The 12,508-nt window shown below is 41.0% G+C and overlaps 1 protein-coding gene across 1 annotated transcript in view; it reads left to right on the forward strand.

Moving 5' to 3' along the window:
- FNTB (farnesyltransferase, CAAX box, subunit beta) overlaps positions 1-12,508 on the forward strand; it is a 61,347-nt gene that overhangs the window by 42,923 nt on the left and 5,916 nt on the right. Inside the window, exons 8-11 of the mRNA XM_019733415.3 lie at positions 550-679; positions 3,434-3,566; positions 11,266-11,377; positions 12,256-12,370. Of these exons, the coding sequence (XP_019588974.3) occupies positions 550-679; positions 3,434-3,566; positions 11,266-11,377; positions 12,256-12,370 (490 nt within the window). The remainder of the gene's footprint in view (positions 1-549; positions 680-3,433; positions 3,567-11,265; positions 11,378-12,255; positions 12,371-12,508) is intronic.

Consider the following 12,508-nt stretch of genomic DNA (forward strand, 5'->3'; position numbering starts at 1 on the left):
GCATTCTTCACTCATCAGGACTTTCAAACTTGAGCTATTTTCTATGCTCCACGTAGCCAAATGCACTGGAAAGAAAACTTGGAGTGTTTGTGTTTGGGTGGCGGTGGTGTTGGGGAACGGAGGATGCTCAAGAGTCTATCCAGGGAGTGGGAGCCAGGTTTTGACTCTGCTATGATCAGCAATAGACCTGTACTAAAAGATAACCAGAATTAGCAGTTATTTTTCTATTTTATTTTAACCTGATGGTTCTCATACTACATGTATGATTTTATAACTTCTTTCTAAAAAGTAATGATTTGAGGTAGGTACTATGTAACCTAAGTAGACTATTTCTAAGTTTCCTTTTTTTTTTTTTTTTTTTGAGGAAAGGCACTTCCAAAGTTAATTAGTTAGCATTTTTCCATTCATAGTTGTGATGGTTTATGCCGTAATCTAAGTGAACTCATCCTTCTCTGTCCAGGGTGGTCCTGCACCTGTACCCATCCATGCAACCCAGCTGTTCATTGGTTGCACTGACCCCTTAATCTGCTTTTCTCAATCTTCTCCTAGGTGTCAGAATTGGGAAGGTGGAATTGGTGGGGTGCCAGGGATGGAAGCCCATGGAGGCTATACTTTCTGTGGCCTGGCCGCACTGGTCATCCTCAAGAAGGAACGTTCCTTAAACTTAAAGAGCTTATTGGTAAGTGTTGATCCGTTTTCCTGCCAGGCCCCTGGTGATGTGACTACTTGGGCAGGCTTTGGGGAAGGTTTGGCTGTGAGAGGGGCTAACAGAGTTCCTGCCTTGAGCTCCCGAATGAAAAGTCCTGTGATGAAGCTATAGATAAGAGCTGTGGGAATGCTCAGCACAGTTCTGAGAAAATGGAAGGAGTGAACATCTCTCTGTTTCTGTTCCCTTCTTCCTGCCTTTCATCTTCCTGCTCTGAACTTTCTACATAGTGAATTAGGCCAACTCCAGAGTCTTCATGAGTCCCTTAGATATCTGGTATGAGTTGCAATACTTGCCTTCCTCATATGTCTAAGAAAAGTGTTGCTTCAGTCTCTTAAAATTAGGGGTTATCATGTGTCTTAGAAAAAAATCTCCTAAGAGAAAAAGTTTTGAGATGAACTTTGAGGCATTTTGAAGCCAAGTTTTTATTACCTACCATGCTATGTGAACAATTAGTAACTACATTTAAATGAGCTGGGCAGAGCTGGGTAATTACATTGAGCACACGGCCCAAGCATTTATGTCTGGACTCCAAGCTCCTGACCAATATTCAGAATGAACTCAGAAAGCAGTCAGCTTCAGGGAGTCACTATAGTTAAATTATCCCTGGAGACCTAGTGTACAAATATACACACACCCACAGCCACCAAGGAAATGTCTCTAGGAAGCATTTACTTCCTGACCATGACCTCAAAGCAAATGAGCTACAGTTGACATTCATCTTTTCTCCTCAAGTTCAGATGTCAGGCTCCTATCATAGGAGCAATGTGAGACTCACTGTGAGCTTCTAAGAGAGTTTCTGTTCTCTGGAGACGTATGATCGGCAGCATTTTGTCCTCATCCTTGGGAAGCCTCCGCTAGCACACGCTTTTTGAAGGTCCTTAAAGACTTGAAAGTTCATACTTAAATGGCCAGCTTTGTGCACTGGACTCTGAAATCCACTAAAATCTGATTACTAACAAGGCATGAAACATAAAAGTTCTATCTCCCAGGCAGAAATAAAGAATATAATTAGTGAATGCCTCAGTTACAAAGACAACATTCTAGATTTGAACCCAATCTCTACCACTTCCTAGCCATTTGACCTTGGGAGAATTGCTTAATTTAAATGTTTTAGGTTCAATTTTCCCCCCCTCTATAGAGATAATAGTTCCTTGAAAGTTAAAGAAGAGAACATATATAAACAGCCTGGCACATAGTAGGTGCTCAAATAATGTTGGTGTCCTTCTTACCCAAACTACTCCCTCCCCTCCATTTGCTTTGGGAGAACTTGTATCCACATCTGAAGGGCTAACAGAGTTCCTGCCTGTAGTCATGAGAATAAACCCATGAGCTTAGGCACTGGAAAAAATTAGTCTGGCTTAAAAACATTTCATCTTTGGGGTAAGTAAAAATGAAGAATGGACTTCCCACTCTAGTGACTGTTTTCTTGATTAATGCTTAGCTTACTTTCATTAAATGGCATCATCCTGAAAACTTGGTTCATTTAAGACTGACTAGGGATATATTACTGCCTGCATTTGCAGTGCAATTTTTATGTCTTTCTCTTAAGAATTGGGGATTATGACTCTCTATGGGTGGGTGTTGCCTTGAACAGGCATATAATCTAAACTCTACAACCATGAACTTAAAAGAGGGCTGGGAAACTCCCTTCCCCCGCCTCTTTCTACAAGGGTCCGCAGTGACTACTTTCAGGAACTCAGTCTAGTGAGCATCTAGGTACAGGGGAAATACCCTACTCTGTAAGCTCATGGCTGGAGGCTGCAGCTACCTTGGAGGTCTGGGAGGGAGATGGAAATGTCATTATCTACTCAGCCAGTTGGTTCTGCTCATTGCTAGAGGCCCAACCCATGTGACTATCTTGATCTTAATAGTAGAGTGTGTTTAGAAAACTTGGAGATAAGCAAGGAATGGTGATATCATGGGTGACCACTGAGTGACATCAGGAGCCACTTTACAGGTTCAAAGTAAAAGATTTTCTTTTATCAGCCAGCCAGGTTCCCTGGAGAAGCAGAGAGGCTAGACCAGACAAAGCTATCACTGGTCATTGGGACTAATGGCGTCTGCTTCCAGGCCTGTGAGTGACTTGCTAAGAGACCCAGGATGAATTTCCTCAGGAGCCAAGTAAAAGTCAGGAACAGTTTGAGGTCATCTGATGAGATGTAGCACAAAATTCCGTTTATCTGCTTTTTATTTTATTTTATTTTTTTTAAGGAGGGTGCAGCTCCCAGTGGCCCATGTGGGGATTGAATCAACAACCTTGGTGTTACCAGCACCACGCTCTAACCAACTGAGCTAACTAGCCACCCTCCATTTATCTGCTTTTAATAAACTTCCCTGAGCAGGGGTGGTGATTAGAAATGAGACCCTGGTGGTCTTGCCTTAAATTTCCTAGTTAAGTCTTGTTAATTAAGAGACATTTGCAGGTCTCCTTACAAGCCAGCTTGCCCTCTTTATTCTCTCAGCACCAGAAGCCATTTAGAACCTGGGAAAAGGTCGTTAACTCTGTGTTAGGCACTGATCATAGATCAGTGCTGGTTGCCTGGAAAAGTTAGCTTAAATGGTCCACTCTGCATCTGTGGCCATGAGAAGTAAGAAGTCACAGCACCAAGAAACTAAGAGACAGGAACCCTCCCTCCCAAGATTGGCCTCTGGAGATCTTGTCTTGCTGGATTCTGTGTCTCTTTTAGCTTACAATTGCCTCTCCCTTCTCTGTCTCATTCTCAGCAATGGGTGACAAGCCGGCAGATGCGTTTTGAAGGTGGATTTCAGGGCCGCTGCAACAAGCTGGTGGATGGCTGCTACTCTTTCTGGCAGGCGGGGCTCCTACCCCTGCTCCACCGGGCACTGCACGCTCAAGGTAAGCCAGAGCTGTTGGCGAGGGCTGGGTGATTTCCCTCGGCTGCTAACCAACTCAGGAAGCCAGAGTGCTTTTTCAGAGAGGGTGACATAAGCTCTGTCTGTCCTGGATTTTGAATGCCCCGCCTGGAACCTTCTACCTTAGGCATGCGCGTGCAGACTAGGAGTTAGTTCCAATAGTTTAGGTGTCATGGCTGCTTCAAACTGGCTGTGGCTGAAAGGAGGTGGGTGCCTGTCCTGGGCCACACGGTGACGGCCCCCTGGGTTTCCAATGCAGAGCTCCGTATTTGTCACATCAGAACTGAAAACCCATGCCGTGTACATGGTCACAACAGTGACAAAGAATACAATTGCATAAAGGGGCCGAGAACTCACAGAGGAAAGACCCACTGTGTCTGTCTGGCTGCGTAGTTGCTGACATTAGAAATGTATTTTAAACTTGTTGAAGAAACCTAAATGCACATTTGTTCCACCTGCACCAGTGGGATGGCAAGACCCACGTTCATTTCTGTGGCTTCTCAAATGGGAGTATAAAACCAAGGCAGTTAGAGGGTAAGCAAAGCTTCTGGGAGCCGTCCCTTATTATCTCTTGAAATCTTAGACGGCCTGCTGACTCCTGAATCATCTTTCTTATTTAGTGTGAGAACAGGGTGTCTCTGAGGGCGCCAAGAGGAGGCCCAGAGGGAAGCTTTTGTTTGGACTTAGTAGTTGGGCAATTAATTGCTCAAATGTAGATTAGATTTTTTTTCTACTGCCCCCCCCCCCCCCCCCCGCCACACACACACTGTTTTCTTCTTGTTTGGCTGTTCTTTCTGAGCGCCTTTCTTTAGTTTCTTAATTTCATTTGAGTTGTAGCCACTTTTGATACTGAATTGAAGTCAAGAGAGCCTCTGTCCTGCCCTCCCATTCTTTTCTCATCTGTCCTGAGATTTCCTGGCCTGGGGCCCCTCAGCTTTAAGACAAGTCAGTCCCCTGACTCTCGAGCCTGCACGCTCTCTGGTTTGACCACTATAGTGGGGAAGTCAGGAATTCTCCCAGAGTCCAACATTTTCTAAATATAAATAACCTGGGGTTTTAGTGATCTCTTTATTGGAACTGGTGAGGTCAAACCCCTGGTAAAACCAAGAGCCTTTCACAAACCTGTCCCTGGCAGGGATCAGACGCAGTCATTGTGCAGTGGCCAAGAAAATCAGGAGAGAGCTCTAACAGGAGCAGTACCTGCCAACGTCTCCAAGGGGGGTCCTGGTTGACATTTTGTTTATTGTAGCACAAGTTCTGGAGGATGAGGCACATTCAAAGCTTTGCCTGGGGAAAAGGTTGTCTGTGAATCTTGGTGTTTCCAACTTTTTTCACTGCCTGGGAGAAGGCCGGTACTGGGCGTGACACTCACCCACTTTTCAGAAACAGTGGACTTGGACCAAGCAGGGTTCTGGGAAGTGTTTTGAGCAGTGGACAAAATATTGATGTTGGGAGTTGAAAGGAGATGCAGTGTAGAAAGATATTCAGAATATACTATGATCAAAGTTAGGTTTCAAAGCAGTATGTATATAAGTCTAGTTTCAGTGAAGAGTTGACTCCAAAAAAATCAATAGAAGCATTGTGAAATGACAGATGATGTTTGTTTTCTTTCTTTTTTATGTGCATTTTCTAATTTTTCTATAATTAATACGTATTTCTTGCATAAAGAAAAACAACCACGATTATTTTACAAAAAGAGAAATTCTGTAAACAAAATAAGTAGCAAGGTGGGAAAAATATTTGTGACAAATGATGAAAGGCTAATTTCTTTCATTTGCGAACGTCATCTAAATCAATAAGAAACAGATGAACAGCCCAACTGAAAAATAGGCAAAGGATCTGAACAGACAGGTTCAGAACAGAGAGAAAAAGAACGATTATTATCACTTCTACTGCAACTGCTGCAACGACTGGCAGCTGAGACTTATCAAGCCCTCATCGTAAGACAGGGACTAACCTGTGTCACATGTATTTTCTCATTTGATCCTCAGAACAAACGTATGAAATAGGTACTTGTTATCCCCATTTTACAGATGAGGAAACAAAGTACAGTGAGTGAGGTAAATGACTTGCTTTATAAGACCTGATTGCTACCTACAACGGTATCAAAGCCCTGCTTGTAACCACTACTCGGGACCATTAATCAAATGAAAAGATCTTAAAGAAATGCAAATAAAAACAGAGAGACACTATTTGTTTTTGCTATCAGACTGACAGAGATTAGAAACCTTGATACCGTATGTATGTTAGGGAGAGTTGAGAAACAGGCACTTTTGTTCTGTTAATAGGGGTGGAAATAGGTGCATCATGTTTCGGAGGGTAGTTGGAGACATCTGTTTGGCTTATTTGAACTGAGCAAGTGCACTGTCAAGAACTTACCTGCAGAGAGATTAGCAAAGAATGTGTATTGAAATGGAATTTTAATAGCAAACAACCCCACTGCCCATCAAAAGATCAAATTATGATCTTATACAGTCTAAGATCATAAAATATACAGTAGCTGCATACAATAGGATGTGGAAAGTTCTCCAGGACACAACCTAAAGTTTAAAAGGCCAGGCGTAGATCAGTCTGTGTGCACACAGCCTGGCATCTACACAGCTTTTCCTGGAAGCCGACACAAGGCCCCTTTAACAGTGGATGCCTCTGGGGCAGGGGAGGAGATGGAGGCAGGAGCCGTCCTTCTTAAACCTTCTCTGTCTTTACCATACTCTGCCCTTTTCTTTCTTCTTTTTCCTTTTTTACGATGTGCATTACTACTTTTATTTAGTAAATGAATGTATATCCTTTTAAAAGGTGAGATCCTATTGCTAACTGAAACGATAACAAGGCACTGACACACGCCAGCCCATGAATCCGGGTTTGGCGGGTGGGGGGGGACCCTGACTTGGCAAGTGGCTGCCTGAGCATGTGTAGGAGACAGTGTGAGTAGAAGCACGAGTTATTATTCGTGTCTTAAAAATATCAAATGCTGACTTAAATATTAGTAAGAGATTTTGTTTTTGTGGATCCATAAGAAAGCAGCAGGCCTATGAGTTTGTCTGGATTGATAGTTACTAGCTGGTTGTTTGTGCTTTGGAACATACCCCAGGCCTGTATTTGTCCACCTGTGAAACTGAGCTGCATGTGGCTGCACCTGTCTCTGGAAACACTTGTGATTTCTTAGATACAAAGAACCTTTGAAACACAAAATGACATTACAATGAGGCTCTGGAATTTCCAGTCCAGGTATAATGGATTTAAAAGGCTGATTCCAGTGCAGTTATCTCCCTGTAATCGTATCTCCCTTCATCTCACTGTAATTCTGTGTGTTGGTATGCAAATTCCAGATCTCTGCGAGTTCCTTGTCAAGTTTATGAACTTTGAGCTTTTAGATTTCAGTAATGTAGGAGGTAACTGAAGCACTCTGTGATCTATTTAATAATAAACCTAGCATTTTCTTTTCAGATTCCGTTTTTAACAATGAGTTATCATTTACCTTATAATGACAGTCTTTTCTTTCTTATAGGATATGAAGTAAAGGTATATTTTGTACAGATATTTAATGCAGTTATCCTGAAGTTTAATAAATATGCTTTTTAAAGTACAGTTTTCTTGAGATGTAATTCACATACCAGACAATTCACCCATTTAAAGTATACAACTCAGTGGTTTTTGGTGTATTCATTCAGAGTTGTGCAGCCATCAGCATAATCTGTGTAGAATTTTTATCACCCCCAAGAATCCCTGAACCAATTATATATGCTTCTTTAAAGAAGAAATCACAAAGAAAAAAATCAAATGTGATTACAGCATATGTGTAAACCGTATACTGGGATGCCAAAAAATGTATACACATGACTTGTATTCATCTTCTGTTACTGATATATATTGAGTATTACAATTTTAATACAGTTTTTTCCTTTCTTAAAATGTGTATACATTTTTTTGGCATCCTCTATATATATGTGTGTGTAATTTCTTTAAAATGCATACGTATAACCAAAACAAAAGAGCAAAAAGGGAAAAATAGGTGTAGGATATGATACAAACAAGGGTAAATATAATAGAAAGCTAGATTAATAACAATGACTCTTGGATCTTAGAAGGCACTCTCAAAAGGAAATACAACTAGTAAACAAAAGTTATAGGATATGGTCCAGCAATTCCACTCCTAGGTATCTATCCGGAGAAATCCAAAACTCCAATTCAAAAATCTTTATGCACCCCTATGTTTATTGCAGCACTATACACAATAGCCAAGACATGGAAACAACCGAAATGCCTATCGGTAGACGACTGTATTAAGAAACTGTGGTACATTTATACAATGGAGTACTACGTAGCCATAAAGAAGAAAGAAATCTTACCATTTGCAACAACATGGATGGACCTAGAGAACATTATGTTAAGTGAAATAAGTCAGACAGAGAAAGATAAATACCATATGATCTCACTTATATGCGGAATCTAAAGAAAAGAATAAGTGAATGAACTAATCAGAAACAGTTTTGGAGACATAGAGGAAAAACTGAGGGTTGCTAGATGGGCGGGGTGATGAGGATAAGAGGGAAGGTGAGGGGATTAGAAAACAGTCGGTAACCACAAGATGGCCACGGGGTTTTGAAAATTAATTTGGGGAACGTAATCAATAATGTAAAGATTTTGTAGGGTATCTGATGGACACTTGTCTCATTAGGGAGACCACCTCAGGGATGATGTAGATGCCTGATCACTGCACTGTACACCTGAAGCTGAACAATAATGAATGCCAACTATAATTTTATATATATATATATATATATATATATATATATATATATATATGTATATGTATATGTATATGTATATGTATATGTATATGTATATGTATATGTATATGTATATGTATGTATATACTTACAAGAAGCGGAGTACAGTATTAGGAATAGAGACAGTGGAAATGTAATGGCTCTGTGCGATGGCAGAGGAATAGTGGATGGGGGAAGGGGGTTCACACAGTGTGAGGGATATAAATGATAAACGTCTAAGTATTACTTTGTCTTGTGCACCTGAAACTAATAAAAACAAACAAACAAACAAACAGAAAAACATTAGCTGTTTAACTTTCTCTAGATAGCATAAAAGCATTTGACAAACACCAGCACCAACCACATTATCCCCTGAGCTTCAGAATATAGCAAAAGCAAGACAACAATGATCAAAATAGAGGTGGATAAACATAAAACAGACTTTTCCCAAATGTTTTTCTTTTTTAATGTTACTGTACAAATTTAACGTTTTCTATAACCATTTGAGACATATTGTTCTCCAAATGTTTAGCAATAAACTTATTTTTAATGTGAAAAAAAACAAAAACAAAAAACTGCTGAGACACCAAACAAGACAAAACACAAAATTGGCATCTTTGAAGTATTCCTTAATCAAATTGTAATATCTTTTTCATTATGCTATATTTAATAATTAACTATCAGACTTTGTAATATATGTATATTGTTTATATTTTGACTAATAATTTTAGTAATGATAATTAGTCAATCATTTTGATTAATAATAATTTATGAGAATTCAAACCAGAAGGAAAACTTTCTAAAAATGAAGGCTTATGGTATTATACATTTTGATTTAATTTATTTAAATATATTTATTGCAGACAAATATATTAGGTGATCATTAAGTGACCCGAAGCTTAAAAATACATTCCATGTGCTTGAGAAATAAAATGGAAATACAATTTAGGCGGAAAAAAAAAAAAGATATAGGAAATTTTCACCCTAATTAGTAATCAAAGGCATGCATATCAAAACATGATCAGGTACTATTTCTTTTTAACATTTTAATTGCGGAGAACTTTTTAATAAGTAACCAATGCTGGAGGTAGTACAGAAACATCTTAAATTTTGCTGGCAGCTATCTAAATTCTTAAAGTAGTTTATCAGTATCTGTTAAAAGCCTTAAAAATGTTTATTCCCTTTAACGGAATAATTCCACTCCTGTGAGTCTATTTGAAGAAAATAATCCTAAACATAGAGAAGAATCATAAAGATGTTTATTGTAGCATTTTTTAAATAATTGCAAGGTACTGGAAACAACTTTGGAAATAAGTAAGAGAAGGGTGAAGTCTCATCGTATTGTCTACAAAGTCAGTTGTGCTCATAGGTGGGGAAAGAAGAAAGGGAAGTAATTAAAACAGTTCGAGTGCTTCAGTGAACATGTGTTCCGGAGTGAGCCTGCGAAGGGGGGATCTGCAAGTGCTCCCCCTTCCACTGGGCTCAGTCCCTGTGCACCACGTCTAGTATGAGCATCTCAGAGGCCACGTGTGACTCAGGTGTTGGAGATGAGTGGTTTTTGTACGTGACCCTCAAATGTCAGCCAACCACTGCACCTTGTCTCTCCTCTAGCGCTCAAACCAGGAAATAGCAATCACTTTCCAACCACCCTCATCTCTTCCTCTCTCATTTAAGAAATTTAAAAACTTTTTTCTGTAGTATTCTAAATATTCCACAATTAAATATTTTGCTTACATACTCCCTTTATATGCTGTGTTTACTGCAAACTCTGATAAATTTTTACCATAGAAGATTCTATACTCATATATATGAGAGTTTTGGCCCAGTGCCTATATTAATGCAGTTACCTTGTCCATCCATGTAATGAAATACTATGTGGCTATTCAGAACGATGGTTATAAAGATTATGTAGCATAACAGGAAAGTTTATGCCTATAGTGTTAAATGAAAAACATAAGATACATAATGATAATAACTATATAGAAAATTGCTTAGAGGAAAAAAAAATGACTAGAAGAAAGAAAAATTAACTTTCAGTTGCTATTTACAGGTTGTTTGCTATCTTTGTAGCCCAGGTATCAAGGTACAAAATTGACAAAGCATTTAATGCATATCCTACATGTGTATTTTTAAAAAATCATTTCCCATGTAAATGTTTCTTCACTCATCTGTCTTGCAATTTGTCCCTCCTCCCCACTTGATCACTGTGGCCCACAGAATTCTCTGACCATACCAATTGACCTCTAGAGTGAAGAAGCCAGCTGGTTATCAGTACTTTGGTATTATTACCAGAATTGTCCATTTCTGCTTGGGCTGCCACATTATATGATGCAGGAGGGCAGTTCCTAGTCATGCTTCTTGGGAACATTTTTTGAGCCAAGAGAAGAGGTGGAGAATTCCCTTTGGGGATAGATTACATTCAGGATTAGCAAAGTAGAAGAAACAGACATTATTACCTCTGTTAAGAGTTCTCTTAGCGAATTAGAGTCTGGTTAACAAAGTTCAGAAGTGAACCAGAGGAAATGTCTTAAGAAGCCCAGAGGAAAGAGTTTTGGACCAACTCAGAAGCACTAACAGAGTTGAGTCTGGAAAGGTGAGCTAACCAGCTAGTCCATGCCTGCCACAGAGGTGTTTGCAGATGGTCATCTAGGGTAATGTGTGCCCTTCAAGTCAAGCAAAAAGTGCCACTCTGTACTACTGCTCTTTGACCCATGTCAAGTTTCAAGAGAAGGGACATGTCATGGGACTTGGGTGAAGACATCAAGTGTCCCAAGAATGTAATTTTCAACGTTGGTCCAAGAAGAATAGAAGGAAACCTTGACTGTTCCCATTGGGTGATAAAATACAAAGAAGTCACTGATGCTGTGCTGTCTTCTCCCAGGCCTGGCTCATTGATCCTTTGTCTTTCTGCAGGTGACCCTGCCCTCAGCATGAGCCACTGGATGTTTCATCAGCAGGCCCTGCAGGAGTACATTCTTATGTGCTGCCAGTGCCCCGCTGGGGGGCTTCTGGATAAACCTGGCAAGTGAGTGCCTTCTCTCTGGGGAGGAAGGGACGAGAAGGGGAGAGAGCTGCGTGTAACTCAGGCCAACTCAGAGCCAGATGGCAGAAGGTGCCAACCTTTACAAGGGTTGTCCCTTTCCATGCAGATGCTTAGTGCTGGTGTGGTGTGGGAAGAAGCACCCCACTTGGGAGCACCCCCTTTGAGTGCCATCCATCCTGGCACCTCCAGTGCCCAACCTTTCCTACAGCTGACATGCACTCCCCTTTCCAGATAGGCAAACGGATTGCCGAGGTGGTAGTATTTCTTTCCTCTTTTTTTTAATTAACCAAACTGATTTAAAAAGAACAGGATTTTAAAACCCTTGAGTATCATGAACAGAGATTGTAATCACAACTATTATGGAATAAATACCTTTAGGTGCCAAATAAAAGAAAAGGGAAATCAAATAAGCTCTGCCCCCTTTGCTTCTCACCCCCCCATGCACACACACAGCTCCGGCTGCTGTCAGCATCCAAGGTAAGGCCCAGCTGAGGCTGGTCCCCAGCAATTTATCAGGAAGAATTTGGCCCATTTCTGGACAGTTTGGTGGGTTTTCTTGGAGAAATATATTAATTTAGCCCTAGCACTACCCAAGAGAGCCCTTTTTGGAAGACAGCTGGAAAGACTGACTCTAAAATGACAATTTCTGCTGTCTGTTAGGGCTGAAGGATGGGGCTTTGAAACATGCTCCCACGGAAAACCAGGCTGCCTGGAGCTCCGTGAGGAGGGCAGAGTGGGACGTGTGGGTGTGTCCTGGGCCTCTGAGTTGGTGTGGTTACTTTATGGTTGGAGGCGGCACTGGTGGAGGGGGGCTGTGGGGAGCAGAGGAGCACCTGCTCAAAGCCACCCTGTCTTTGCAGGTCGCGGGACTTCTACCACACCTGTTACTGCCTGAGCGGCCTGTCCATAGCTCAGCACTTCGGCAGTGGAGCCATGTTGCACGATGTTGTCCTGGGTGTACCTGAAAACGCTCTGGTAAGGTGGGACAAGGGCACTTAACACCCTTTCTCTACAGCGCTCCCCGGACAGGGGCTTACCAAAAGAAAAGAACAGCTGCTCTTGCTCTGCAGAACTGACTCTGCTGTCTGGACAGGCTGGTGAGCCGGCAGTCAC

The sequence above is a fragment of the Rhinolophus sinicus genome, chromosome 3 (assembly GCF_057876585.1).
Source record: "Rhinolophus sinicus isolate RSI-liver-muscle chromosome 3, RSI-T2T, whole genome shotgun sequence".
NCBI classification, from domain to species: domain Eukaryota; kingdom Metazoa; phylum Chordata; class Mammalia; order Chiroptera; family Rhinolophidae; genus Rhinolophus; species Rhinolophus sinicus.